The sequence below is a fragment of the Dysidea avara genome, chromosome 5 (genome assembly GCF_963678975.1).
Source record: "Dysidea avara chromosome 5, odDysAvar1.4, whole genome shotgun sequence".
Classification (NCBI taxonomy): Eukaryota; Metazoa; Porifera; class Demospongiae; order Dictyoceratida; family Dysideidae; genus Dysidea; species Dysidea avara.
In genome coordinates, this window is record NC_089276.1 from 11,259,751 (window position 1) to 11,287,119 (window position 27,369).

General features: G+C 36.4%; 2 protein-coding genes and 1 non-coding gene across 4 annotated transcripts in view; 1 reads left to right on the forward strand and 2 right to left on the reverse strand.

Annotated features, from left to right (window-relative positions):
* Positions 1–168: 168 nt before the first annotated feature.
* Positions 169–24,356, reverse strand: LOC136256970 (nipped-B-like protein). Its single transcript, XM_066050056.1, has 46 exons — positions 24,255–24,356; positions 24,057–24,206; positions 23,354–23,528; positions 23,181–23,305; positions 23,068–23,130; positions 22,498–23,013; positions 22,273–22,371; positions 22,116–22,219; positions 21,987–22,070; positions 21,647–21,878; positions 20,480–20,637; positions 20,349–20,429; positions 20,161–20,261; positions 19,949–20,105; positions 18,961–19,043; positions 18,767–18,896; positions 18,347–18,493; positions 18,242–18,298; positions 18,056–18,142; positions 17,833–18,002; positions 15,666–15,768; positions 15,506–15,604; positions 15,248–15,394; positions 15,057–15,191; positions 14,757–14,855; positions 14,380–14,433; positions 14,225–14,327; positions 14,046–14,176; positions 13,855–13,995; positions 12,915–13,008; positions 9,813–9,967; positions 9,657–9,753; positions 9,445–9,545; positions 9,099–9,165; positions 8,955–9,003; positions 8,763–8,898; positions 6,547–6,654; positions 6,437–6,493; positions 6,244–6,381; positions 6,043–6,186; positions 5,938–5,992; positions 5,770–5,884; positions 5,545–5,719; positions 5,372–5,488; positions 1,058–1,216; positions 169–420 (listed from the first exon to the last, which is right to left on the reverse strand). The coding sequence occupies exons 2-46, from the start codon at positions 24,121–24,123 to the stop codon at positions 367–369; spliced, it is 5,469 nt and encodes a 1,822-aa protein (XP_065906128.1). The 5' UTR covers positions 24,124–24,206; positions 24,255–24,356; the 3' UTR covers positions 169–366.
* Trnam-cau (transfer RNA methionine (anticodon CAU)) lies at positions 23,616–23,688 on the reverse strand. The gene has a single exon. It is a non-coding gene; the product is annotated as a tRNA-Met (tRNA).
* LOC136256977 (WD repeat-containing protein 18-like) overlaps positions 24,353–27,369 on the forward strand; it is a 7,039-nt gene continuing 4,022 nt past the window's right edge. For both annotated transcript variants that reach the window (XR_010701750.1, XM_066050065.1), the window contains exons 1-5: positions 24,353–24,590; positions 25,807–25,917; positions 25,971–26,104; positions 26,360–26,552; positions 27,016–27,159. Coding sequence is in view for 1 of the 2 variants with exons in the window: in XM_066050065.1 (XP_065906137.1) it covers positions 24,381–24,590; positions 25,807–25,917; positions 25,971–26,104; positions 26,360–26,552; positions 27,016–27,159 (792 nt within the window). In the remaining variant the exon portion in view is untranslated. The remainder of the gene's footprint in view (positions 24,591–25,806; positions 25,918–25,970; positions 26,105–26,359; positions 26,553–27,015; positions 27,160–27,369) is intronic.

The window sequence follows — 27,369 nt, forward strand, 5'->3', positions numbered from 1 at the left end:
CAAGACTACACAAGTGATATTGTTTGTCTTTGTTCAACATGACAGGAAAAACTGTTTCTTTGTCAATATTCCAACCACAAACAAATTACACATTAGCTATATAGTAAACAAATTTGTCAGCCAATAATTTTTCGCCAGTACTTGGTTGCATGCATTAACTACATCACATAAATTCAACGTATCATGATTAACAATAATTGTAAACTTTAAAAAAGCATGTGCACGCACATACCATTGTACAGTGAACTTGCAACTAGTGAACACCTGCAAGCAGGCCAAGTTGCATAACATAATACAAATATAAATAATATAGTATATGCGTATACTTGAAGATAAACATTATCACAATATAGTTTTCATATGATTTTAATGAATTCTAAATTCTGGATCACCTTCATCATCAGAGCTGTCGGTAGACACCTTAGATTAAGTGTTAAGTGAAACAAAATTTTGACAATGCATATCACAATTATATACTATTTGTGACTGGATCTGCAAGAACTCCACGTTTGTGCATTTTTCGAATTCTATTTTATTACATTTTCTTTTAGCCAAAAGAATAGTCAACTACTATAGTTTCAGCCCTAGAAGCTGAGAGCTTTAGAAATTACAGCACTACAAAGTGGTAACAACAGAAAGATCGATTTGCACAGTAATAATAAGGAAAATAAACTACAGGTGCTTAACAAAACAGTTATAGCAGTTTTGTACTGAATTTTGCCATCATGCTCCCCACGAACGAGCAAATCCACTGCTGGGAAAGTTATGTCTTACAATAATTTCCTAAAACCAGGGTGAAGGTGAAAATTTGAGAAAAATATGAGAGGGAACCACATGTTTACCACAATGTAAACTAATGCATCTTCCATCTCATTGGGAGTACTGACATTGTAGTTCATTACATAAAAACATTCAAAATACTTTTTATTTTTTGTATTATTTTACCCGAAACACATTCTACAGTAAAATTAGGCTTGTGTGGGTGTTTTTGCAGATCCAGTTGCATTTTTACACATACAAATATTATCAACTCTTAATTAATATGAAAAAAGGATACAATTCTCTTTTTCTTTTTTGAACTTGAGCTTTCACCACCTTTTTTGTGACTTCTCTTTTTAGATGTGTTTCCTCCAGTACTGCCAGTACTACTACCAGATGACATCCTTGATCTGCTGGATTTCCTTGTGATAGGACCATCAGCATTGGCAACCTCCACCTACACAGAGTTGTATAAATTTGCTACAGGTTTAGTTGTGCTATTTAACAGTAGGGGAAGATTGCAATTTCCAACCAATAAATACTTTAAAGATTTTTATTTATGTATCTTTTCATTATTAAGGGTTTACAGCACAAGTGCTGAAGATCTGTAGGACACCTGGTCCTACAGCCTGTTACAAAAAGTATGTTTGAAAAGGTGGATTTGTCAGGAGGCACTGGTTGAATATAATCAAGCTGAAACATGATTTTACAAACTGAATCATGTAATGAGTTTCTATGATTGACAGCTAACTATTGTGTGTAATAACACTGCATTCACACTAGCACGATAGCACGGTTCAGTTCAACTCGGTTCAGTATGGCACAGTATTGCCTCTGTTCCACACTACGCAGTCTCACTCACTCACCAAGTTATCCAGTTTCCATAAGCGCACAATTAAATATTAATTAAATATTAATTAAATTGCTTACTAAAATTGAATGCAGCTCTTGCCCTTCAAGCCTTTTGTGCTGGAATTCTTTCATTTCAACAAGACAGCAATAGATAGGCAGCCGTGCAGAACTGCAGAAATCACACCACGAATTGAAGTGAGTGAAACAGTAACTGTCACAACAACAAGTAGTTCATAACTGTCGCTAGGCTTTCTTTCGTGCTGAAACTTGTGTCAAACAGTGTTTCTGGGCCCTTCTTCATTGCATGTTGAGTTTATAAAACTATTTTGTGCACCTGGTGAATAATTATCGTACCGTACCATGCTGGCCTGATTCATTCGGGTGGGCTGGCTCGGTTCAGTTGGGCCCGGTACAGACGGTGTTCACATTGCACTTTTTATCAAGCCATACTGTTCCGAACTGTGCTACTGGGCTAGTGTGAACGGTGTGTTATAAGTGCACTGTAACTACAATAGGCACCCAACAACAAGACTGGTTTAGGTCTGAGATGTGCCACTTTGCACACCTAGACAGATCTCATAAAGGTGTTGATTCATAGGTAGTGCACAAATGGCTTCACAAAGTACACTCTAATTTTCCTTGTGGTTAACATTTTCACACATTATTTCCAATGTATACTAGGATTGGACATTATAACAATATATCATTGCTATTGTGATAAAAGCATGAGATGATAACTGTATCAAAGTTATTTTACACATTGTGATATATCAAGTTCATGATATACCATGTTACATTGCTTACAAATTGAAATACCATTAATGAAACTGTCTTACAAATGTAGCAAACCATATGTTGTATGTAATTTTTATAGATTAAGGGTTATTTTTGGGATGGATACAACAATACGAGTCAAGAGAAAAACATATTTTGCATGTAATATCAAATATCGTGATAAATACATCCATGACAAGTACAAGAAAAAAATTGGAATTTTCAACTAGAGTAGGGACCATAGCACATCGGGTATCTTGGGCACAGTAGGGATATAACACTTCTTATTGTTTTACTGTGATTTAATATCATGGACTACTGCAACTTGTTTCAGTAGTTTATATTGATGTGCTATGGTCCCTACTCTAGTTGAAAATTCCAAATTTTTTTGTGTACTTGTTTGTTAACTTTTTTTTGTAAATAATTTTATTATGACTGGCGAACCCATGTATACCACATCTGAAATGGCACCGTGCACCCCAGCTATATCAATTATTGTCCGAAAAGTGAAGTATCCATTACGCTTGGTTGTCAGCTATGTTCAACCCGTTATACAGCATTTCGAATCAAGAAGAACTTTTCCGGAAGCACCTCTACAATCTACGCATACCAAAAGAAATGGTGCCACGCCCCAATTTTATTAATTATCATCTGAAAAGTGAAGTATCCATTACGCTCCGCTGTTGGCTATGTTCAACCCATTACACAGCAATACGAATCAACAACTGTTTGAAAAGCACCTCTCAATCAAAATAGCCACTATGAAAGATACGGACGATTTCTGTTTAGAAGGGAAGCCATCACGTGCTCGCACCAAATCAACACCTTTCCCTGTCAGTAAAGATGAATGGGACACAAAGGAGGACACTGGTAAGTCCATGAAGAATGCATTGTACGTACTGCGGTATGCCAAAAGGCACCTGTCAGGCCAAAGCAACATTGAACAGTGAAAAAATCAAGCACGTAGCCTTAGCCGTTACTGAGTTACGCTTGTCTGAAGGCATCATTCAGTTACTTACTTACTCAGTCAGTAGAAAAATTCATCGAATAAAAATTTTTTTTAAATTCCATAGCAACTTGTTGAAAGCGTTTCGGATCAATCCGAAAGCTTGTTTGGGCTTAGTTTTACCTCACCAATACTGCCTCGTCGTCAGGGAAAATTGAGGCTGGTTTTTGGGTGAGTGTTATTTCATGAGCCACGCCTATTCCTTTGTGGTCCCTACTATACAGTTACTACTATCGTACTGTATGATATATTGTGGTGCACTTTTTTCAATATTGCCCAACCCTAATGTGTACTTGTGTCATTGTGAAAACATAGTCTAAAAGACATTAAACAGAAAAAGGTTAACACATAGTCGAGCAATGTACAGACAAAGAGTGCTGCTACTTTGGCACCATTCTCTTCCAATTGATACAGTGTGTATGTACATGGCACAATAGTAAACAATCATGTTACCAAAAAAGAGGAAAAATTAAGAGCATTAGGAATTAGAAACAAGAACCTTGCCTTTATTTCAGTCAACATTGTTTTAGTTTGGGATGGATATTGTACACAGTTTGTAGTAGTGTCTGCTTGATACAACGATTGTATAGAAGAAAGATAAATTAGAATAGATTGGTGTCCCCTTCTAGCAAAGTATTCACACAGTTCAAATACAAATTCTCTAAAAGTGATAACTTCACTATATTGACACGTCCAAGTGATGATGAAGTCATTAAGAAGGAGAAGTCTCATAGAGAAGCTTAATTGCTCCTATTGTTTAGTGCCATTAATACAATATTTTTTGAAACTCATCAATCAAGTGTGGTATAGATTCAAGTTTACAGTGAAATTATATGGACACTCTTACTCACTGGGACAATGGATGGGAGAGTATATATAGTTAACCAACTGAATTTCTACAAAGCAACTAAGGTGAAGTCCTTTTGTAAAACAAGTTACATTGCTGAGAGCATCTAGCATGTGTAATATTTGTGTGCAGTTCTTTACACTTGCTATGAAGCAGGAGAAGGTGTTCTGATTAGATATCGTAATTAGCCATTTTCAATTTAAAATTTTTCATGTAAACTAAGTCCACTGTTAATGCATGTAGACTTGAAAACAGAGACATAGCTATGCACGTACAGGCCACAATGTGGGAGAACAAAATGGTGTACGTAGATCACAAACAATTAAGATTTACGTGCCCTCTGTTCCAGTAAAGAACCACAACTTTTCAAAGTGACACTTTAACAAAAAGATGTTTTGCAATGGATTCCTCAGTTTCTACGTAATAGTTAGAGACCTACCATGAGGATCTTCATGATTTTAAAAACCCGAGGCAAAGCCGAGGTTTTTTTCAAGCCACAAATCTCCAGCATGAGGTGCAGCTAAACAAGACAAGAAATCCTAGAGGTTTGTTAACTGTGCTAGGCTCCAAATTTCACGTGGCACATGGCCAATAATAGAAAAAGTGGATTTCTTTATGTTTACCAAGTAAAAAAGTTTTCTTACGGCGTGGAAATCACACTTCATATAAAGGATTTGCACAGGAACCAAATTCCAAATATTGGTACAAGTGGTGACTGCGTTCCACGAGAGTTAATCCATGAACACTCAAGATCAGGTTTTCTTATTAGGTGCATGCACTTAACAAATACATGTTAATAATAAAAAATTGGAAAGTTTTATTAAGTGTATGCACCTAACAACAGCATTATATACATGTATACAAACAATTGTCTATAGGTAGTTAAAGTGTTGTCCATCAAGTTTTAAATTTGCTTTCAGTCACAACTCATGTAATAGCTATATTTGTACTGTTATGTGAATGACTAACCATAACAATAGAAACCATTACCACTACACCAGGTGGCATAAAGCAAAACCCATAAAAATGAGTTGAGTCCATGGGAATAATGCAAGCCAATAATGGACAATGGTTAAGGTCATTATTAGCAGACTATTAATATTAATTGAAAGAATACAAAAGAAATTAAGTACCTTTACATCTGTAGTAGTTTGTGCTACTGCTGGTACTGTTGGTGGTGGAATGTCTTTGTCATCACTGTCATCTTCATCGTGCTCAAATGGATCCAAAGAATTCAGCAAATTCTTAAACTACACAGAAGTATGAAATACATATATACTGTATTACATACAAAGATCCAATATACCTGGAAGTAGATAGTTAAGCACTCTTCTTTTGATCTTATAACCTTTTTCTTAGAATTTTCAGCCTTAAGCATATTAATTATAAACTCTGGGTTAAACACAACCCCTTGTTTCCGAGTTGGGGCTTTGTCATAAGCCTTAGTGTTGCTCTCAGTTGGAGAATATTGCTGGCATTTGCTACAGAAAGCGATAACCATGCTTATACAATAATAATATGTGTGACGTACCTGTCAGTTAGTCCATACAACTGTTTCAAATGTTGTTTAAGAACTAATAATAGCATACAGCCTTGACTATTCGAACAGCAAACATTCAGTGGAGAAAGGTTTTCAACCTTTTGACCTATAGACATTTAAGCACAAAAGATGTATTATATAGCATAACAGATTTCTCACCTAAGCTATCCATTGTTTCTGTGTCGTCATCGTGTGTGGCATTAATCCCAAGTGCCTTAAAACATCACATTACATAAATGGTACACAAGTAAATCAAAACATTACCTCTTTAAATTGTTGTAATATTGAAGAGCCTGTTACTGATAGAGTCATCTCCACATGATGTACCACAAAAAGTGGTTCCTCTAATGTTGAGTAGGGCAGGAAGGCCATAATGTCTGCCAAGTAAAGTAGCCAACCAGCAGGACTCTGTGAAGATACGTACAGCTAACCCTTGAATATTACTCATAAGTTTAATGGCTTTACTTTAATATCTTCAAAATGTCTTAACAAGGACTTTAGAAATGCTCTTCTATGCTGTTTATGTGATCGAATTAAAGAGTAAAGATGAGCTATCTTGCAGTGTGGATTAGTTGATTGCCCAGTACACCCACGAACAACATCCTATAAAGAGAGTACATCTTAATTCGACGATACTAGCCATACAGTTAAAACTTACTGATGCTATCAACTTTTGAAACTCATAAGATTTTTTCACTCCAGCTTGTAGTTGTGTCTATTGCATACAATTTATCATAATACTTCACTGATGTAAAGAAGGTAATAGACCTGCATGAAGGTTCCATATTTACTGTCAATTTCATTCATCAACTGTTCAGCCTTTAGCCTGACAGATGACTCACTATCTGTGCTCATTGTTATTAGGTATGGAATACACTGTAAGATCAGACACCAATATTTATTACCACAACAAACTAAACCTAGTAATTAACAAGTCTAGCAGGTAACTATTCGTAGCTATGAAACCTTGAAAATAAGAGCTACAAAATTCTGCAGACTTTGGATAGTACCACTCGTGACAGAGACAAAGTATCTATCAATACTTAGCAAATCACATAGAGAGGAACTATGCATGAAAAAGCATGATGGGATAATTTGTAAAATTTGGCCTGTCCATTACGAGAGGCCTTTGATAGCAGTATAAGTGCCTATCAACAATATGTGACTCAGCAGTGTTTTGACCTAAACTGTGAATTGTTAACAATAACAGGATGGGTGGATGAGTAGTAATTGGTTGGCCAACCACAACCATTACTTCACCTTAGACAGTCTATTAGATAAGAGGATAACAGGCCAAAACCTAGGAGAATCTCAAGTGCAGCCTGCGGCCAAGAACAATGGCAAATTCTATTTAATTGGATGTCACTTAAGCCCGAGACATGCCTTTAGTGTACCACAAGAATTCAGCATTACAGATTTGCCTATATCCTTCTTTTCTCTAGCAAGAAGCTTTAAATTCGTGGGCAATGTATCAATGGCTTTCTTGAAATGGTTAAGATTGCAAAAACTGGAACCATTCCTGAAATTTTTAACCCATGCTTGATACAGTTGAATTAAGTTGATTAATTGCAGACAACTTTGTTACTTGTTTCAGATTTTTAGAATTAAACTGTGTGGCTGAGGCTTTTGGTACAGATAAAATCCTTACTTCCCTTACTAAAACATCTCTAACTAAGACATTTAGTATACTGTGCAAGACCTTGTCCATGTTGTCGATGAGTATTACTAGCAAGACTATTTATTGACAAAAACAGTACACGCCATATTTAAGTAATGCTAAACTAGTGGCCATTTAGATATTTTGTTATCAGAGGAGATTGGAGACACCTTGTACTGCAAAAGCGTGTGAAATTAAGAGAACAATGTTGCACTGCACTATCTTATGTCCATGTTTTTACTTTCTTCAACAAAACAGGCTTTAGTGTACATTAAACACTGCTTAGTATGTCCAACCTTAAGAGAAGTGGTCATGAAACTACAAGAAATACTTCATATGTTTGTGAATTAAGCACATTGATTTAGTGATGCTACTGCCTAAAAACTCGATGCTAAGCATTAGAAAAGAACAATGCCCAGCTCCTGGTATGCTATACTTAGTGTATACAGTGAAAACTTTAAAACACTGTACTGTTCATAGTACATGACTCACATTATAGAACACAGCACATAGAGACTTTCTACATAGAAGTACAGACATACATAAGAACACAGAAATACACAAGCGCACAGAAACACAGAAACATGCACACACACAGAATTTCTACACAGAAGCATACAGAGACTTTCTACACAGACGTACAGACATAAGAACACAGAAACACACACACAAGCCCACAGAAACACAGAAGAATATACGTACAAAGAAACAGAAACACACACATACACAGCACAGAGAAACCAAATAAGATCTATTGAAATGGAATCACTTCTCATTTGACAGCTGTATAATAGTCATTACCTACTGGACTGTCAGTGAAAACATTCATTTAGTCTAGTAAAGTATTTCTTGTTTCTGACACCATAGCCAATATGGGATGTACATAACAATTACTAAACCAGTAGACACACAAGGGATGCCAAGCACATCATGTAACACTGATGTAATCAAACTTCAAAATGATACGTTGAGTATAACAGCAACAACAATATCTGTAGTAAGTAAAGACCTAAAGTATTTGTGAGAATGTCTGCACACCAGGTCTAATATTGCAAAAAGCAAATAAAATTAGCAGTAACCATTGGAGATATTACCATCACTATATGACAATAACCAATAAGAAATAACTATAGACAGCAACCATATAAAATGTTGACACTTCATTAGAGTTCAGTCAATACTTGAGATACCATAATTCCACAAGTTGCCAAAACCACAGCCATACAGGGTAGTGCTATATATCACAGTTGACAATTGAAGGGGGAATGCATTAAAAAGTTTGGTGTGTGATGACGAACACACCTTAGCAACAGTGATACATTCTCACCTGGGCAGGATGTACCAGTCCTTGTCTTAAAATTAGATTAAGGACTGTTAAACTTGTGAGCCTGACTTGCAAATGGACAGTGAAGAAAGACGCAAAGATGTCTTGTAAAAACAGTTGAGCTGCGGCACTGCTAATACTGAAGAGATTAATGTATAATTCTACATGAAAATATATGTAACAGTTGCTATATACCTTGCGTTTTTGTCGCCTATTGAAATTAGATCTTGTGCCTCTGCATACCCTGAATAAAATCAACAAACTGTAAAGTCTTAAGAGTGAAATACAAAGTGACAAAAAGAGCCACACATTTCATCTATGTAGCAAGTAGCAACTAACATTCATGATCAGCTTCTTGTAATCTGGTTTCTTCAGCATTGAAATGTGCTAACAAATTTTTTAATATCTGCAGAAAATGTTGAAATAGAGCACATGTAGGCAGAATTTCACAATTTGTATGTACGCATCGACATATTTTAAGCACGTGCATTATGCAATGTGTATGTGTGTGTGTGTGTGTGTGTGTGTGTGTGTGTGTGTGTGTGTGTGTGTGTGTGTGTGTGTGTGTGTGTGTGTGTGTGTGTGTGTGTGTGTGTGTGTGTGTGTGTGTGTGTGTGTGATTATGCGTGTGTGCGCATGCACATACTACATATCAAAGCATCTACATATGGTAACACACACATACCTGGCATTTCTTTGGAATAGTAGGGCTGGACAGCCAGGATTGATATAGCTTTTTAATATGCTCCTGTAACATCAGGTCAGGATATCGGATACACAGGAAACCTGTGCATGCAACACAAGACAAAAAAAAACACAGACACAATGAATTGACATTTTACACTTTAACAGTTAGCTAGCTATATATGGGATACATCATATGGTTAAAACACTTACCAATTCCAGTAACTGCTTTTAGTTGTGTTTCAGCATGATCATATGATGTGAAATACATCAGTAGAGGTAAAACTCTGGTCTTCACTAATGACGGTGACTATAAAAACACAATAAATATAAACTACATAAATATATACATGTTGCTGTAGTACATACCTTAGGTGAGGTCTTCTGAGAAATGGCATCAATGTCAAAGTGTTTACAGAATAATCCAACGGTAAATAGTGACCGCAGAATAGAAGGTCTCAGTGATACCAACTTGGGATTTCTCTTGTCCTTCAAGTGAATTGTTCGTACTGACTCTAACAAATCTGCAACAGTAAATATAATAAACTGTATATATACACACACACCAAATAATGTATACTAGTGGTTATCCAAAGACATGGCATGTGGTACAGCCTGGCATGCCACACCAGTGTGCTATTCAATTGGATTCAAGAAATAAGTCAAGAATTGGATCAGTAGATAGAGTAACCATTGTTTGGTGGTTTGAAAGAAAGCAGAATAATGCATGGCTATGGAGTCACAACACAAAACTTGAATGTGTATATAGCATGTGATTGTGTTTCATGAGTCATGTCTACCAGATAAACCAATTACTGAAATTTTAATCTATTTTTATATTAGGTATCGTGAAGGTTTGGGCTCTTCTGGCCAAAAATATCACCCTAAAACCAGCCTCACAATACCTTCATGGTGCCTTGGCAGTATTGGTTAGGTATAACCAAGCCCAAAAGTGCCTTCAGTACGACCTGAAACACTTCTAAAAAATTTAAAAATATATATTTAGTGGAATTTTCTACTGACTGACTGACTGACTGACTGATGCCTTCAGACAAGTGCAACTCAATAATGACTACGGGCTTGATTCTTTCACTGTTCGACGTTGCTTCGTCCAGAGACGTGCCTTTTGGCATACCGCAGTGTGTACAAGGCACGCATCATGGAATACCTAAGTTACCTTTATCCTCCTTTGTGTCCCATTTCTTTTTGCTGACAGCTCAAGGTGTCGATTCGTGGTAGTTAGCATGATGGCTTCCCTATGGGAATCGTCCATATTTTCCATGGTGACACTGTGAAATGGGCTGAACATAGCAGGAAAAGTGATGGCCATTCACTTTCAACTCAGTTGATAGCTGGGGCACACAAACTGTCCGTATTTTTCGTGGTGACTGGATTGATTGCAGAGGCGTTTCTCCTATTGTTCTTCATTTGTAGCACTGTGTAATGGGCTGAACATAGTTGAAAGTGAAGTGTAATGGCCATTCACTTTCGCGTCAGTAATTAATAGCTGGCGTGCGTTCAGACAAAATCATTAACTCTAATTTCTTTTGATGGGGTATGCACATGGGTTCACTCTTCATAATAATGTTACAAAAAAAAGTAAACAAACAAGTATAAGGAAAAATTAGGATTTTAAGTTCGATTAGGGATTATAGACAAAAAATCTGGGAAACAAGGGAGGTTGCCTACACCCACAGATATACTACTGGACTTTTAATCCCTACTTCAGTCATGGGTATACTGTTGTTGTTTTTTTTAAAGGCAAAATTTAACATGATAGTATTTATTTAATTTTTATTTATTTATTAAGGCTTTATATAGCACAAGTGCTGAAGGTCTGTAGGACACCTGGTCCTACAGCCTGTTTACAGTTGCTACATAAAGTGTGTTTGAAAATGTGGAGGAAGAAAAAAAATCCATGGGCAGCCTCAAACCTACAGCCATCCGATTAATGCTCGAACGCTTACAGGAGTCTGCCAGGCAGTCAGAATGCTTTCTCCTTGTCAATTTCATGTATATGTATCCATAGGAAAGCTAGAGAGTGACTTATTATCTAAAAGTATTCCATATGGAACCAAATGGGTATGATTGCATACTATTATTTCTAACAACTATCATGATAATTGATTAATCACCACTATCGCTCAGCTCTATACTGAAAACTGGTATGTAGATGGAATAATCATCTCAAAAGAGTGATTCAGAGCATTACAATAACCTGATTTACAAAACCAAGCACACAACAAGTGCATACTCTAATAGTACAGTCATGCTAATACAGTAGAGTCAATTCTCCGAACCCTGATTATCTGAATGTTTAATTATCCGAATAACAAAGTGACTGCTCAATTAGAGTATTGTGTCAAAACCCTCCTCAATATTAGTTTGAATAATCAACTCTCCACTGTATAGCATACAATCATGGCTGCAAAATTGTTATCAGATATAATAACACAACCATATAGAGGGTTCACATGCGAAAAGTATTGTGGCGCGAATTATAAAAATGCTTAACAACCGTTGCTAATCTGACATTTGTGAGGTTTACTTTTCAATGGTACGCAATGGGGCGAGTACACGTACTTGGTCACCACACTTTACCAAATAACAGAATCTCTGTCAAAAGCTAGGATAAGGTTAGAAACAAACATTAAATACTAGCAATAAGTTGGACAAGTGGAATATCAATTTTTCGTCGATTAGCTATGAACATTAACACTTTGTACAATTTTGACAACGGCTATATATATCCTAGTTTATACAAGTGACTAACCTAGCGAACATGTTCCATTCTACACTGAACCATTGAGAATGGCTGCAGCCTTCACTTGCGTACCTCACAAATGTCTGACAAGCAACGGTTGTTAAGCATTTTACGAAAATACATCATAACGCGTCACGCGTGCAATCCCCCTCTATAACCATCAGCCGATCTGTTATTCCTGAAGAAAACATAAGGCAGGTAAACCTCACCTACATGGAATGGCTTTGGCCTGAAGGGGGCATACTATTACAAAAGAAGTATCAAACAGCCAAGCTATGAGGTGTGGCATCCAAAAATGTCAATGTGAAATCAAAGATGGCAGCCAAGAAATGGCTGTGATGCTATAAGATCAATTCTGATTTGCTAAAGAAACAATCAACCCCTATACTTTTTGAATACTATATTTTTAGCAACAACTTTCGAAGATGTTACATATTAACAGGCAACAAGAAATGCAATTGGTAAATAGATGGTATTGTAACTCAGAGCTTGGTATGAATATGTATGTAGATACTACAACGGGTGTTATCCAAGTTAACAAGGATTTCATATTATTAAAAAAAACCTGCTACCTATGTATTGGCATGTATGTGCGAGCTAGAAAGACATATTTTCTCTATCTGCACTTGTGTGGGCACAGTTGGGTAGATTAGGTGAAACCAAGAGTACATAATATTTTTATTATGTGCTCTTGGTGAAACACTTACCATAAAATTTGTGAAAACTATCCTTGATGAGCTTGAAATTCTTTGTAACTCTATTGACTATTGCACTCAAACAGCTCAGACAACTTTGAACAACCTATACACATATGATTTACGCATGTACACATCAATCGGTTTAAAATAAAATAATATGTGACCGGCTGAGCAAATACCCGCCATTCTTCAAATTCGGATTTTTGCACTTAAGTTTCATTGCGTACCAAAGCAATCATAACGTGCGTAAGCTATTATGTGCCATGTGTATTTTTATTTCACTACATTATAACAAAAAAGAATTTTTGCAAAGATGGGTTTTCTCCCAGCCGGTCACATATGTATGTGTATGCATGTATACATGTACATACATAAGTATGTATAAATGTATGTTGCATGTATGAATGTATATATACATATACAAATGGCATAGCAGAGGTACTCAATCAGCAGATACTGTATAGAGGGAAACTTTGGCGGGAGAAAACTTTGGCGATTTGCTATAAATTTGCCAAAGTTTAGTCCGCCAATTACTCGTAGTGCCTCAGATTAGCATCTTTATAGCTAAACATTGAGATTGTATGAATTCGCCAAAGTTTATTTCGCCAAATGCGATTTAGCTTGCTACTCACCAAAATTTTCCTTCTATATATACGGTACTCAATTAACTGATTGCACAGTATCATTGGTATGGTTGCATAAGAGGTTTCTGTTATCAGAAACAAGACAATTAAATATCCTCATGGATAAGTAGTAATTACAAAAACACTAGCAATGTCATGCACTAAAAATTATACACAATCTAACATAACCAAAACTTTCAACATGTAGGTACGTAACACAACACAACGCAACATAACTCAATGGCTACTTTGCATAGCAGCCAGATGAATGGTGTAGGACACATACAACTATCATGTTAACTTATATACAGGTTATAACTACTTGCCATTTGCCCTTGTTTCATGGTAAGCTTGATAATATCTTCTTCAAGACTGGCTAAGAACATTTCACTGGGGTGGTCAATCAATGGAACTACCAGCTCCAGGATGGAAGCAACATAGTGAACAACCATCACATCTTCTTGATTCTAATAGTACACAAATTTAAAATGTACATCACTTATACTATGGAGCTTACAGTACACTGTGTGCTCAGGTAAGGTTGTAGTGTGGTGGCATGTTTCAACATTAGTCTTGGCTTTACTTTACAAAATATTGTCAGCGTGGACATGCAGTTAGCTAGATGAAACTTTTCACCATCAAAAATACCTACACAAAAGGAATGATATAATACAATTCACAAGTATATAAACTGACCCTTCTCATCAAGAGCAAGAACCACTTTCATTAAACAGTCAACAATCTTCTGGAAGGCTTTAAGGGTAGCATTGATGGTACCAGTATCCTCACTCTTCAGTAACTAAGAGAATATTTTGTGGTCAATATAGGCATGATATGATTACGTGATGTACCTGTTGGAGTAATAACTCAAACCAATCATTCCCTGTGTCTTTGCAAGAACCAACCTGTGTGGGAAAAATAGATTGAGATACACAAACTTTATATAAAAGTTTATAAGTAGAGTAAAATAATATCACAGTGGCAAAGTATGGGTATGTAAAATGGAAAAGGTAAGCAGAAATTTTATGGTATTGAAACTATTAAAAGGAAAATAATCAACCTAACAGGATGCCCAGCTGCATGTATGCATTTACAACTAAAGCCATAGAAGTTATCAATATTTACATTTTCAGTTTACTATGGAAATGTTTTGGTTTCTACAAAATTGTTTTCTTACTAGACACAATAATAGAAACATAGAGAGCTAGTACAGATGTTACTGTCTTACCACTGCTATGATGCTCTTAACTTTCTGGATGAGCTCATCATCAGTGCCAGTACTAGCATTAGTGAACCACAGCTGGTGGAAGGCTCCAGTGACAAGCAACTGGGAAATAACAAAGTGAATATGTTACATCCACAAAACATGTGTAGTATGATCTAATACAGTAATAAAGGCATGAAGTCTACTTACAACCTACTATAAACTGTTTTGAGCACACATGTGACTTTTTAAAGACAGTGGAAAGAAGGTTGTGTGTGTGTGTATGCGTGTATGTGCGTGTGTGTGTGTGTGCGTGTATTATACTTTGACGCCTTCTTCATCAGTAATCCGTCTCAACAACTTAACATGACAATCTGTCAGCTTAGGAAAGTCCGGCATGTGGATACAAATGTCTCTCAATATCTTGATGACTCGCTTCCTTACACTAACACCTGAATCCTACACAAAAACAACTGTAAACTTCAGCTGGTATGTACCATCGAGTGTTTGTTTACCAGTATTCTCTCACTCAACATATCATAGTATTGAAGAGAAATTTCTGGCTGTGTTAAAATGAAGCGCCCTAGTAAGTCAACAGTAGCTTCTCTGACTAAAGTGGACTGGTCACCCAAACGCTTTCGTACAGACACTTGCATCTCGTTCTGCAGTAAAATATGAGAAATTACTTACATATACAAATAAAACAACACAGGAAGAAAAAGCCAACAATGGCTACATAAAACCAACTCGATTAGCAATTACTATAGACTTACCCTTGATAAAATAGTCGGATCAGCTGCTACTATAACTGATAATGCCTTCATAGCTTTAGTCCTAACATGGACGGCTGGTTCATTCAATACTTTCAACAACTACAAATAATCAGCACAAAAAGTTATAAATACAAAATTAATGGTACGTTAAGTATCTAACCTGTAGTAAGTAGAAATCAAAACTCTTACTGAGTGCTCTAAATGATGACAAGTATCTTGTGACTATCATAGCCCCTGCATCATCAATGGATTCCTCCAATATTCTACCATTGTAAAATTCAGCTAATTTTATGATCATGGTACAAGTGTACAACATAGATAGATAGCTACTGGGGTAAAAAAAATTGTATCAATCAGTTGTTTGAGTAATATTCGATTAAATAGTTCTGCTCGTAATATAATGCCTATGAAATTGTATTGTTTGCTACTAAAAATGATCAAATAAAAACAATACATAAACTGTTTGATATTCATATAAGTACGAGACGGAGATATCCTATAAAGTAGTCACACTAATACAGTCAGTGTGTACTGATTGAATATCACACTTCTTTATGATCAATAGAGTGAGTTACAACCTGAAGAACACAGGTAAAAATAAGAAAGCTATGGTGTATTTGTTAGTTATGTTAATTGTTGCTAGTAATATTGCTTTGCAGCTGGAAGAAACAAGGCCATTAAACTAGAGGTACACCGGTACAGAAATTTTCCAATATACCGATAACCAACAAAAATTACCAAATTCTGATACCGATAACTGAACACAAAGGTTTTCAGTATGGACACTACAATAAAAGTTTTTTAAAAATGTGGCAAAAAACTTACTGTAAAAGGTGGTCACTAAAAGCTATGCAAAGAAAAAAAGAATTGTGAAAAAGGTAGTGATAAAAAGGTGTGTAAAAAAGAAAGAAAAAAAAGTGAACAACTCAGGATTTCAACCCTGGCCATCACAAAAACCTTTGCAACTTGAGAGACTCATGCTTTAACCACTGTGCTACCAAGGCAACCATATCATGTTTTGGACAATTATAGTACTTATGTGTAATATCTGCTCATGTCTGCTAAAGTCAGTTTTTCACCAATACCGATATCGATATCAGCACACTTCTACATTAAACTCCAGCTGCTAGTTGGCTTACACCAGAGTTAACCCAGTAAGATAGCATTATGGGACGAGCCTGCGTAGCTGTAATTATGCTTTATATGATCTTGTGACTATATGGCATTGTTTCTGTTATGTAGGTAGTGAAGCAATGGCAGTCATTACATATACTGGAACATGTTCATTCAGTAATGAATAACTACATCAATATTACAATAAAAAACAATGCATTTATATACACCACTGCATATATTATGGTTGGAAGTGTCAAAGCCAGACTGCACAGTCAGTTCACGTGGTGAATAATCTGGTAGCTCTTCATCACTGTCATTACTAGTACTATCAATGTCATCGGCCAGTTGTAAATAGTTGCATTATCACTGCCAGCGAAGGTGCGCATTAATATCTTGGAGTTGCGTTTTCGCTTCCGCTGCTATTGACAATTCCAAAAACGTGCAGACAGCCTCTTAGCTGGTGTTCATTCTGAAGGAAGTGTGAAATCAGGAAGTCACTGTGACATTGACCATAGATTTATGCATTGATGAGGATAAGGAAGTCCAATATTCAGGAAATCCAGTAATCTATGCCGTTCAACTTCGTGTAATGAACGATGATTGACAGTACAAATAAGGAAGTTCAGTAATGACAATGACAAGTACAAATAAGGAATTCCAGTACTCTATGTTGTTAATTTCATCCATGACATTGACGATGACTCACACTTCTTTGTATATATTATTGCGTCCTTGTAAACAATTTGTAAGGTTTGTTTTTCGTATTTAATCGTGAAGTTGCCTTGTAATGAGTGATGGCTAACATATTTGATCGTAAATTGCCATGTAATGGATGATGACTTACAGCTCTCTCGCTAGTATGGGGCTCGCTCAGGCTTGCCCCAATAAGTATTTTCTTTACTTGTGCGCAATTGCAAAAAGTTCCATTTTCTTGGATGGGTGCATTGCCTCAAAAAACATGACATCTACAGTGTTCCCTCCATTATCCGGCTATCAATTCTGTTATCCAAGCTGTAGAAGTGACTGTTCTATTAGAGTATTTCGCCTAAAGTGTATGTTCTATTAGAGTATATTATAAATTGGATGGGCTTTGATTATCCAATTTTTTCCATTACCTGAACACACTTAGGGCCCAATGAGTCAGGGACCACTATAGTAACTTACAATAACGTAAACATAGTTACTCTCTATAGCATACTGTATACACTTACTTGAAATTTTTCTGTGGCTTTCTTAATGATGACAAAAACGATCTCTTTTGTTGGGCCGTTTTGAATATCTCAGAAGTATCCTTTTTACTGTCTGACGGGTTCTTCATAGACTTCTCAACTTCTAATTGGATATCTTTTAGCCACTGAGCCAAGTGGAAATCTCTTGCAAACTAAAATACAAAAAAAATAGATACATTGTGAAGTAATATATACACACACTCACATTACAAGCAGGGTTAATGGTGCTCTTCCTGAAAAGATGGTAGACCAGAGCCTTCTGTAAATGTTGAGCATTTTCTGAAAATGCATCCTGCAAAATTTAAATACATAATAAAATGTGCTTCACACACATCACCAGCTTATATTACAACTACTAAAGTACTGTGTCTAACTACCTATACACACATACCAGTTGTCCAATTTCTGTTGGAGAAGGCGTTTTTGATTCCATTCTACATTGAAGCACCTGTATTTACAAATGTAAGTACACAGAAATAATATATTATATAAATACTTTAGAAAGTATTTCTATGATGGCATCATTGTCCTGTTTAGTACTGGTGACAGCATCCTTTCGTAACCTTGCAGCAATGACACCAAGGTGGTCTAGGGCAAGCACCCTCAGGCTTTGGTCATTAGAACGCATTCCAAATGTGTGTACCTATGAATGAACAACAAATAGCAACATAATTATGTGCATGATATGCTTGTGGTGAACTTGTGAATAGTGTGTGTGTGTGTGTGTGTGTGTGTGTGTGTGTGTGTGTGTGTGTGTGTGTGTGTGTGTGTGTGTGTGTGTGTGTGTATGTGTGTGTGTGTGTGTGTGTGCGTGCGTGAGCACAAAGGAAAGGCAGTCAGTATGTACCATGTGTAGTGGTACATGAGCGATACATATATCACAGTTGATCATTAATACAATTACAGGATCACATACCAGTAATATTCCCAGTTGGGTAACTACTAACTCAGCAGCCGGCCACTCTGGGTGATTAAGAGTAATCAGCAAGTCTTGAACAAAATTATCAAATATTGTTTTAAAATCTTCTTCTTTTGAACTGATACATCTACAAGTGATTGACAACAAGCGGTGATTACCATATACACAGGATAACATCCAATATTATTTACTTCTTCAAAAATTCTGATAGGAAGTTCTGAGCAGTCTTGCATGCCATCTCATAAGAGTTCAACATCACCTCTTCAACAAGCGACTATAAAAAGGTACAGCAGAATATCAGATTTACACAGATGTAAATACATATACTGTATGTGTCGTAGCCAATGTACTCATAACATATTGAGTATACAATTATTTATCATGAATCTATAAAGCAAAACACAATGTTGAATTAAATGCAAGCACAGCTCTTCGTGAAAATAAAATCCAGCCAAAACTTTTTCATGTAATAAGTGAAGGAAGAAGAGACAAAAGCATTTGTGAACACGGTAAACTGTCCGTTATAAGACAGCAACCACCATATAAGAGTTTAAGTTGTGTATTGTAGTGATTCAAAGGCGAATTCTGCTACATGTATTGGACAGGTGACCACTTAAAAACAGACTACAAATGCACACCAATCGATTCACTATTGTATAAAGGGTTTTATTCGCAATTTTCGTAGTTTGGCCACTATCCACGAAATTTCCCCCTTGAAATTTGCCAGCTTGCTCAAAATGGCATTATATTTGAGTATTGTGGAGAAATGAAGTTCCTCCTCAAAATTTTGGATGGCGCAATCCACAAATCTTCAAAAGTCCCGCTATATAGTATTTAATTGCAAATCATGAGCCATAAGTCAATGCATAAACAGTAGGGATATTGATCAATACCTCATGAAACCACAATTAACGATGTGAGTATGAAATAGGTATTAACAAAGCACCAGAGCTTATCCAGACTTCTATAGATAGCCAATTGAATAAACCTTCTGTTAATATATGGTTTAGACAGTTAGGCATGTCTGCTATATATACAGAGCCAATTCAGACACAGCAATTGGGGTTAACACACATCCCTTTAAAGTCCAATCTTTTACAAGGCTAAGACAACACAGATGATACAAAATGTCCTAGAACAGTTTCTATAACAAGCCTGGTGAGATGGTATTTGAATTACCTCATTCACTGGAGTTTCCTTCACACTATCAGCAGAGTTGGGAGTATTATCTGTAGACTGTTTCTGTTGATCTTCTTTAGGTTTGCAATTGATCACTGAGTGAATTAACTGCAACACAAGTGCCGTCATCATCTGAATACTGTACTCATTTGTTATCCTAACACAGAATAGTGTATCATATACAACTATAAGATGTATTTTAAGTACATTACTTGTAGTTGCGTAAGCTTCTTTTACTAGTGGGTAATCTTGTCAAGGAGTGCATTATATCCTCCAAAATCAGAGCTCGGTGTCGGTCATACTTTGAGAAAACCTAAATGAAAAAAATTGTACATCTCTTTGTCATAGTGTACATCACTATAAAAGCACATGAACCAGCACAAACAAACTCTAGGCTTACCGCTCTTATCAGTCTCAGAGCACTTAATTGTAAAGCACTGATATCTTCAACAAAAAATGGAGTAATCCCTAGACTGGATACCTAGTCAAACAAACAGATCACAACACAGCCACACTGTTTCAAATGGTTACCCTCAGTATAGTAGTATCTGGTAAAGTTTGTTTCTCAATTAGCTCCGCAAGGCCTTCAAATATTTCAACCATTTTGTTGTAGATTGGAAGAATTTCCCTTTTTCCACCAGTAGAGCCCATCCCTGTTTTTCTCTTAAGTTTTGGCAACAAGCCACTTTCTACAGCGCATTAAAAATTACAACATATACATATCTCATCCATCAATACATACAAAATGTAAAATTGTTGATATGTACAAAAAAACAAGTGTTGTAATAGCTAATAATTAAATTTAACTGAGAGATCATCACCTGTAATATAAATTTAATTACTATTTTAGATTAAATTTACAATTTAGGTGATGATACCCTTGACTAAGCACCTTTATTGTAATGATCCCTACATACATATAGTTTGTCATGGTGAACTTATATAACATTGTAATGAAAAAAATGGTGCAAGATGTATATATGAGGCTATAACCGTATGACGAACACGAAACACATGGCCATATACTATAATAAACAAAGTAGTTGTTTAGATACTTTTCGACTATATATGTTCTGCCCACTACACAGCCCTACACACGGAGAATGCAATGATAAGCTCACGATGTGTGTGTATTGTATATATTGCAGTGTGCTAAAAGGCACCTGTTGAGCTGCAATGATGTAGTTAAAAATAATAAAAAAAATAATTAATCAAAAAGTCAAGCCAGCAACCTTTGAGTTGCACTTGTCAATCACTAGAAAATTCCAACTAAACATATATTAAAAATTTACTGCAAGCATTTCAGAAGGCACTTTTGGAACCTAACCAATACTGCCAAGGGTCTATTCATGGAAAGTGTAAACCTTACTGTACAATAAGTGTAATAGCAAAATTAATTTGTGGTTGGGTATGTGAAAACACGGCATGTGGACACAAACTACATCCCATCACATATCAGATCATATCTCAGTACTGGAATGGAATATCTGCTTTCTGTAACTTACATTACAAAGCCAATTAAATATTTAATGTAGGCTGAAAATTCCATGGCCTTAACATAATGTCACAAAAAGTTATGAGTCATGAAAGTTTGAAAAAGTAGGCAAATTTAATGTGCCAACATGCCCTACTTTTGTAGGCCTGGTCACATTTACTGTAGTTGGCCATAAGACCCAATTATTACAAACACCAGATCACCTTTTCCAGACGGATCAACCCTATACACTGGATCAAACTCAGGATACACGTTGTTCTCCAGTTGAAACTTAGTCATGGTGATTATAGTTTCAAATGCTTCTTCCATTTGTACCTGTTTAGGTACTTGTGGTGATGTTGCAATAAATAGGATAACTAGAGTGGCTTCACATGATCTTAATATCCTCTCCTTTCCCAATTCTTTCCACATTCTAGGATCTTCATCACAATGTAACTGTATTGTAAAGGGAAGTACATTGTGTTAATGGAACTATACGCTAGCCTGTATAACTGTATGTTCTATTAGAATGTTTTGAATGGCAAATACATAATGTGTACGTACCGACTGCATCAAGAAGAGTTGTTTAGAATCTGTAACATGTTTTTCCATGATATCTATAATCTGAACTAAACTACTTGCTTGAACCTAAAAAAATGTGTTGTGCATACATGTAACAACACACATATATACCTGATGAATTATTCCATGGTGTCTCAACATACAAGTCTGTGTGGCAATATTGGACACAACTCGATGAGGTAATAGTAACTCAGATGATATCGTAACGTCTTCATCTATGTACAGACACACACTATTATAGCAGCAACAATAGGTATGCAACGAGTACCTGATTCCTTAATGTCAGATATCTCCCACTTCTCTGCATGTTGGAACACAGCTTCTAGTAAATGATTGTATGCCTTCAAAGCATTACTCTGAGCTGCATCTAATAGGATAAGGATTTACAGCATGTGTTCAAGAAAAGAAAACAATAAGTACTTGTGGATGCTAACGCTAGATGTACATACAATTCACTTTTATGAAGTACATGTAGATATAATTGTATACATACCTTGAACAGGTAGTAACATTCTTCTTTTCACTTTCTTCTCTTTATGCTTTTTGGATTTCTTTACAGGCTCATCTACAACAGGTGTTGGTACTACTTCTTGCCTTATCATAGGAACTGGGGGACTATGATCATCATCTTGAGGTGATGATAACCTGATATTATGATTGAGTAGGTCTCTTGAAATGCTAATTTTATAGTTATGTTCATTTAAGTCAGTTTTCTTTTTCTTCTTTTTTAACTTTGTACTTTTTTGTTCGATATTTAGTGAAGAAAGTTTTGATCTCTTAATAGACACTACCATTGATACTTCATCTGTTGACCTCTTTCGTTTTTTCTGATGTTTACCACCAGTAGGGACATTGTGCTGCACAACAGATTGGTCCATAACTAAACGTTCTTCTGAAGCTATTTGTCCATCTGTTTTGGCAGTTTCAGGTACACTGTCAACAGATTTACTGGCTGCCATAGCTACTTTCCCTGCACGAATCTGAGAATAAGTACAAGGAGATCCAGAAGCTGTGAATACACAATATTTAAAGCAAAATGTCTGATAACAGTACAAGGGTATACTTTGTACAGCAGCAGGAGGCTTGGCATTTTGATCTGCTGTTTGAGTACTTGGCATTGGTAGACCTAACACAAAATTTTACTTATGATATCAGCAAACATACAAATAAGTATACCAGCTATATCCATCTTATTTACATCCACGTGGCACCTAAAAGCATCAGGTGCAACCTGAAGTAGAGTCTTAACCAGTAATGGATGATTGCTGACTAGTGGAGGTGCCACATTCTTCTTGAACTTTCTGAAATCCAAATTTCCAAAATATTTTACCTAGTAAATACCCTCTTACAAAAATCCTGTATCCACTTCACATAGCACTGATGCCATTTGCTGTACAACCACTGGATCTTGTTGGCTGTTGAGTAGCTTGTTAATCTCATTCACGTCATGTAGAGGAGTGCCTGAGTATATTGCAGTCTCTAGTCTGGTTGGTAGATGTGATGGCAGCGGCAAGTCAGGAAGAACTAAAGGGTTAAAAATAGGAACTGTAGTTATCATGACTACTAAACAAGGGAAAAAACCCCCAAAAAAAACCCAAAAATGAGATGCAGTGCCTCCTGTGAGGATTGAACTCACAACCTTCAGATTATGAGACTGATGCACTACCTACTGTGCCAAAGAGGCAGTCATGTATAGTGTAAGCTTTTTACATAATAACAGCATTGTTTGATTAAAAAATGGACCACAAGCACACACACAATGGTACTGCCTTGAATGCAGGCCTATTGGTCAATAATATTTAATATCATGACAACCAATTTCCTTTCACTGTAACTTCCACATAACATCATCACAAACATGGTTGACTACCATTTAACCATTTTTCACAAACTCTCCAAAGCAGCTCACAATCGCCAGCATTCATTATGCCCCTAACCAAACATTCAGTAAAGCTTACTGAAACACAATATCAATGTTACAACTCTCAAGAGATAACTTGTAGCAACTCATGTGTAAACATTGCATTCAGGCAGGCGAATATGCATACTTACGGTCATTTAGAGGCTTAGTTCCCACGAGAGATGTAAGCAGACTACGGTTAAATCCCGTTGACTCCATCTTGGTGTTTTAAAGCGTGAAACAACACGCCAGGACCACTCTAATATACGGCTGCTCTTTCGACACTAGCAATTGCACACCTACTACATCAACCAGTGATAACAAGTAGGTAAGATAATGGACAAACTCACGTTAGCAACGGTGTAATTGGAGGGTAAGGATGGATATTGGCGCAACCAACTTCCCGCCCAGGTATATGGCGGGGCGTTATTTAGAATGAATACCACAATCATAAATACCAAGCTGCTGTTGTCCCCATGGTGGACAGCTCGGGTTTATTATTCTGCTGTTCGCCAAATGAAAGTGCCGTATGCATTACAGCATACAGGTTTTCGTCTGGGTATGCGATAAAGCATTATAAAAGCGAGCCAGATGCTGGAATCGAGCAAGCTACTCTGGTAGGCTCGGATTATCTCCTTGGCTGCCAACGAGACAAGCCTTTCATATACGTGTGGGCTTTGCAGAAGGTTAGTTAGTGATAATGGCAACCCCTTGCGTTCTGTTATCTGTGATAATGAGTTGTTATTGGCAGTGGCAAAATGATACTTTACAGACCTGGTCAGCAATAGTCAGGGCTACTACAGCAATAGTCATTACATACTACAGTGCGGCTACCTAGCTAACCTACATACGTAGTAGCTGCTTATATATTTTTGTTTAGCTGATTGAGTAGAGCTGTATTATCAATAGTTTAGTAAAAAAAAATTCTTATGCAAATGATATAGCTATATATGCTATGTAACTACATGTACCCATGGTACAGTAGTCCTGGGTGATACTGAAAATAATGCATTGACAAGCTTATATTCACGATATGATTAAATATTGAGTATAATTAAATTTGTCAAACAGTGAGACTAGTAACATTACATAGCATCATATTATATCATAGAATGTGAAATGGTGCCAGGAATTTGCCCATAATTGAATTGCCTTTCCTTGTAGGCAGTGTTGGGAGTAACGAACACGTTACGTAATATTATTACTTTTGTGGTACTGTAACTAAGTAATATAACAAAATACGCTATAAAAACAGGTAACATAACTCAAGTTATTTTACTTACAAATGTAACGCGTTACCTAAGTAATATAGTTGCTGTAACGACTCTAATATTACGTAACATTATTACTACAAGTAAGAAGTTACTAATCTCGTTAGTAATCCACTGAGTAACGCCTAGCCACAATGAAATAATGAAGCCTACTGAATGAAGCTTATTCACCAGCTTCTTACTTATAACCAAGCTTTGCACATTGTCCAACAACGTAATCATGTCACATGATAAGGTGGTAGTTTCACACGTGGGCTGCCATGTAGACTCAAAGTAATATAATATGTAATATTATAGTTATGGGTAATATGTTACTGTAACTAAATAGTTCAGTTGCAAGTAATATGTAATATGTAACTAGTTACTTGTAAAAAGTAACTGTCCCAACACTGTTCACTTGTTATCATGTACATAACTATATGATGTAATTACTTGATTTAATGAAAATTTAGTGGAAGTGATGATAAATGCAGTGTAGTCTAGGAAATTAACTTTGCCTTGCTTTAGGCACACTATAACAACCAGATACTATACAGTTGGTAAAACAAATTGTTGTTTTTCAATACTCTCCATATAACGTAGTCAGTCTGTGGTGAATTATATACTTTTTACCATTGTGTGTGTTATTCAGGAGCAAGTACACATGAGGATGTCATGTCCTGGTAAAGTGGTGTCCATGGCAGTCACTAACGATGGAGCATACTGTGCTGCTAGTATAGGAGACAAGATATATATCTGGCAGGTACCTGAGTATTGCATACATAGTACAGCTGCTTATGCATGTGATGCTTATAGATTTGTAGTGGACATTTGATGGCAATTGGTTCAAGACACTATCAACGTGTCACTGTGTTGAGGTTCACTGATGATGGAGCTTATCTGATTTCAGGTGGTGATGATAATCTGGTTGTAGTGTGGAGCATGTCAAGGTGTGTGTATACTTAATAATAATTTGAGTATATTATATCTGTGCTCAAGTGAATTTGTATCATCATTATGTATGGTACTTAAATACACACAGACACACAGACACACAGACACACACACACACACACACACACACACACACACACACACACACACACACACACACACACACACACACACACACACACACACACTACACAACACACTACACACACTACACACACAATATGACTGTGTTCCTTTATATCTATATCCAGCTTGCTATCAGAGGCATATCTCAGTAGCGGGCTTCAACTACCAGTGGATGCACAGAGTTTACTGAGCAAAGCATCTTCCACTATTACTCTTCACACCTGGTCAGATCATTCCTTACCCATCAGTGACATCTACTGCTCAGTTGGTGGGCTACGTGCAAGAGTGGCCACTGTGTCTATAGATCAAACATGTAAAGTGTGTAGCCTTTGTTGATGCAGTAGACCCTCTCGTATCACTTGCCTGTTTAATTAATTTTATCTTACGTAAGCGACTGCGCAATTAGAAAGTATTTTGTTAAATAGTGTTTTATCTATTTGTGTCATCAGTCAAACAAAAAATTTGTTGATTTACAGGGTAAGGGGTTCTACTACATGTGCGTGTATCTTCGTTTTGTGTAGTACATATATTTTGACTGTTTTTGACACAATGAACTGGGACATATGTTTGTTTTTTATGTTATATCCGTTGGTTTACAGAACCCCCACAATATATTATTGATGCAAACCGGCCCTGAAAAGCACGTGGGATGGGCTGTTTATTTGTTGTTGTTTTTTGACATCTACATCAGGAGCTCATTTTCGTTTATAAGAAATATTTCTGTCTATCATATTTCTTAAATGTGTGCACACATATTAAAGTATGGTGTGTTTCTTTGCAGTTATATGAGCTGGGCTCAGGTATTCTTCTGTGCACGTTCTTATTTGATAGTGGCCTGACTAAGGTCACTATGGACCATGGAACTAGTAGACTGTTTGTTGGGGGCAGTAGTGGTGCCATATGGCAAGTCAATCTTTTCCTACAGGTACACAACTACGTATTTCTGTATTGTGTGTGGTACATATTATGACCAGTACAGTACTATAGTATGTGTGTATAATGTATGGAACATGACATGTATGTGAGTACGTACAATGTACACGTGGATGTGTGTCCTCTGTCAGAGCTTTTCCTAGCAAAATAAAGTAGAACGACAAAACTGTCAATTTGCTGCCAACATCAAAGCCAATTATTT

Coding starts and splice junctions, on each gene's coding strand:
- LOC136256970 (XM_066050056.1), bottom strand. CDS start 24,123: ATGGAGTCAACGGGATTTAACCGTAGTCTGCTTACATCTCTCGTGGGA. Junction 6,382..6,436: donor TTCAAAAGTTGATAGCATCA/GTAAGTTTTAAC, acceptor CTCTCTTTATAG/GATGTTGTTCGTGGGTGTAC. Junction 5,993..6,042: donor TATTACAACAATTTAAAGAG/GTAATGTTTTGA, acceptor TGATGTTTTAAG/GCACTTGGGATTAATGCCAC.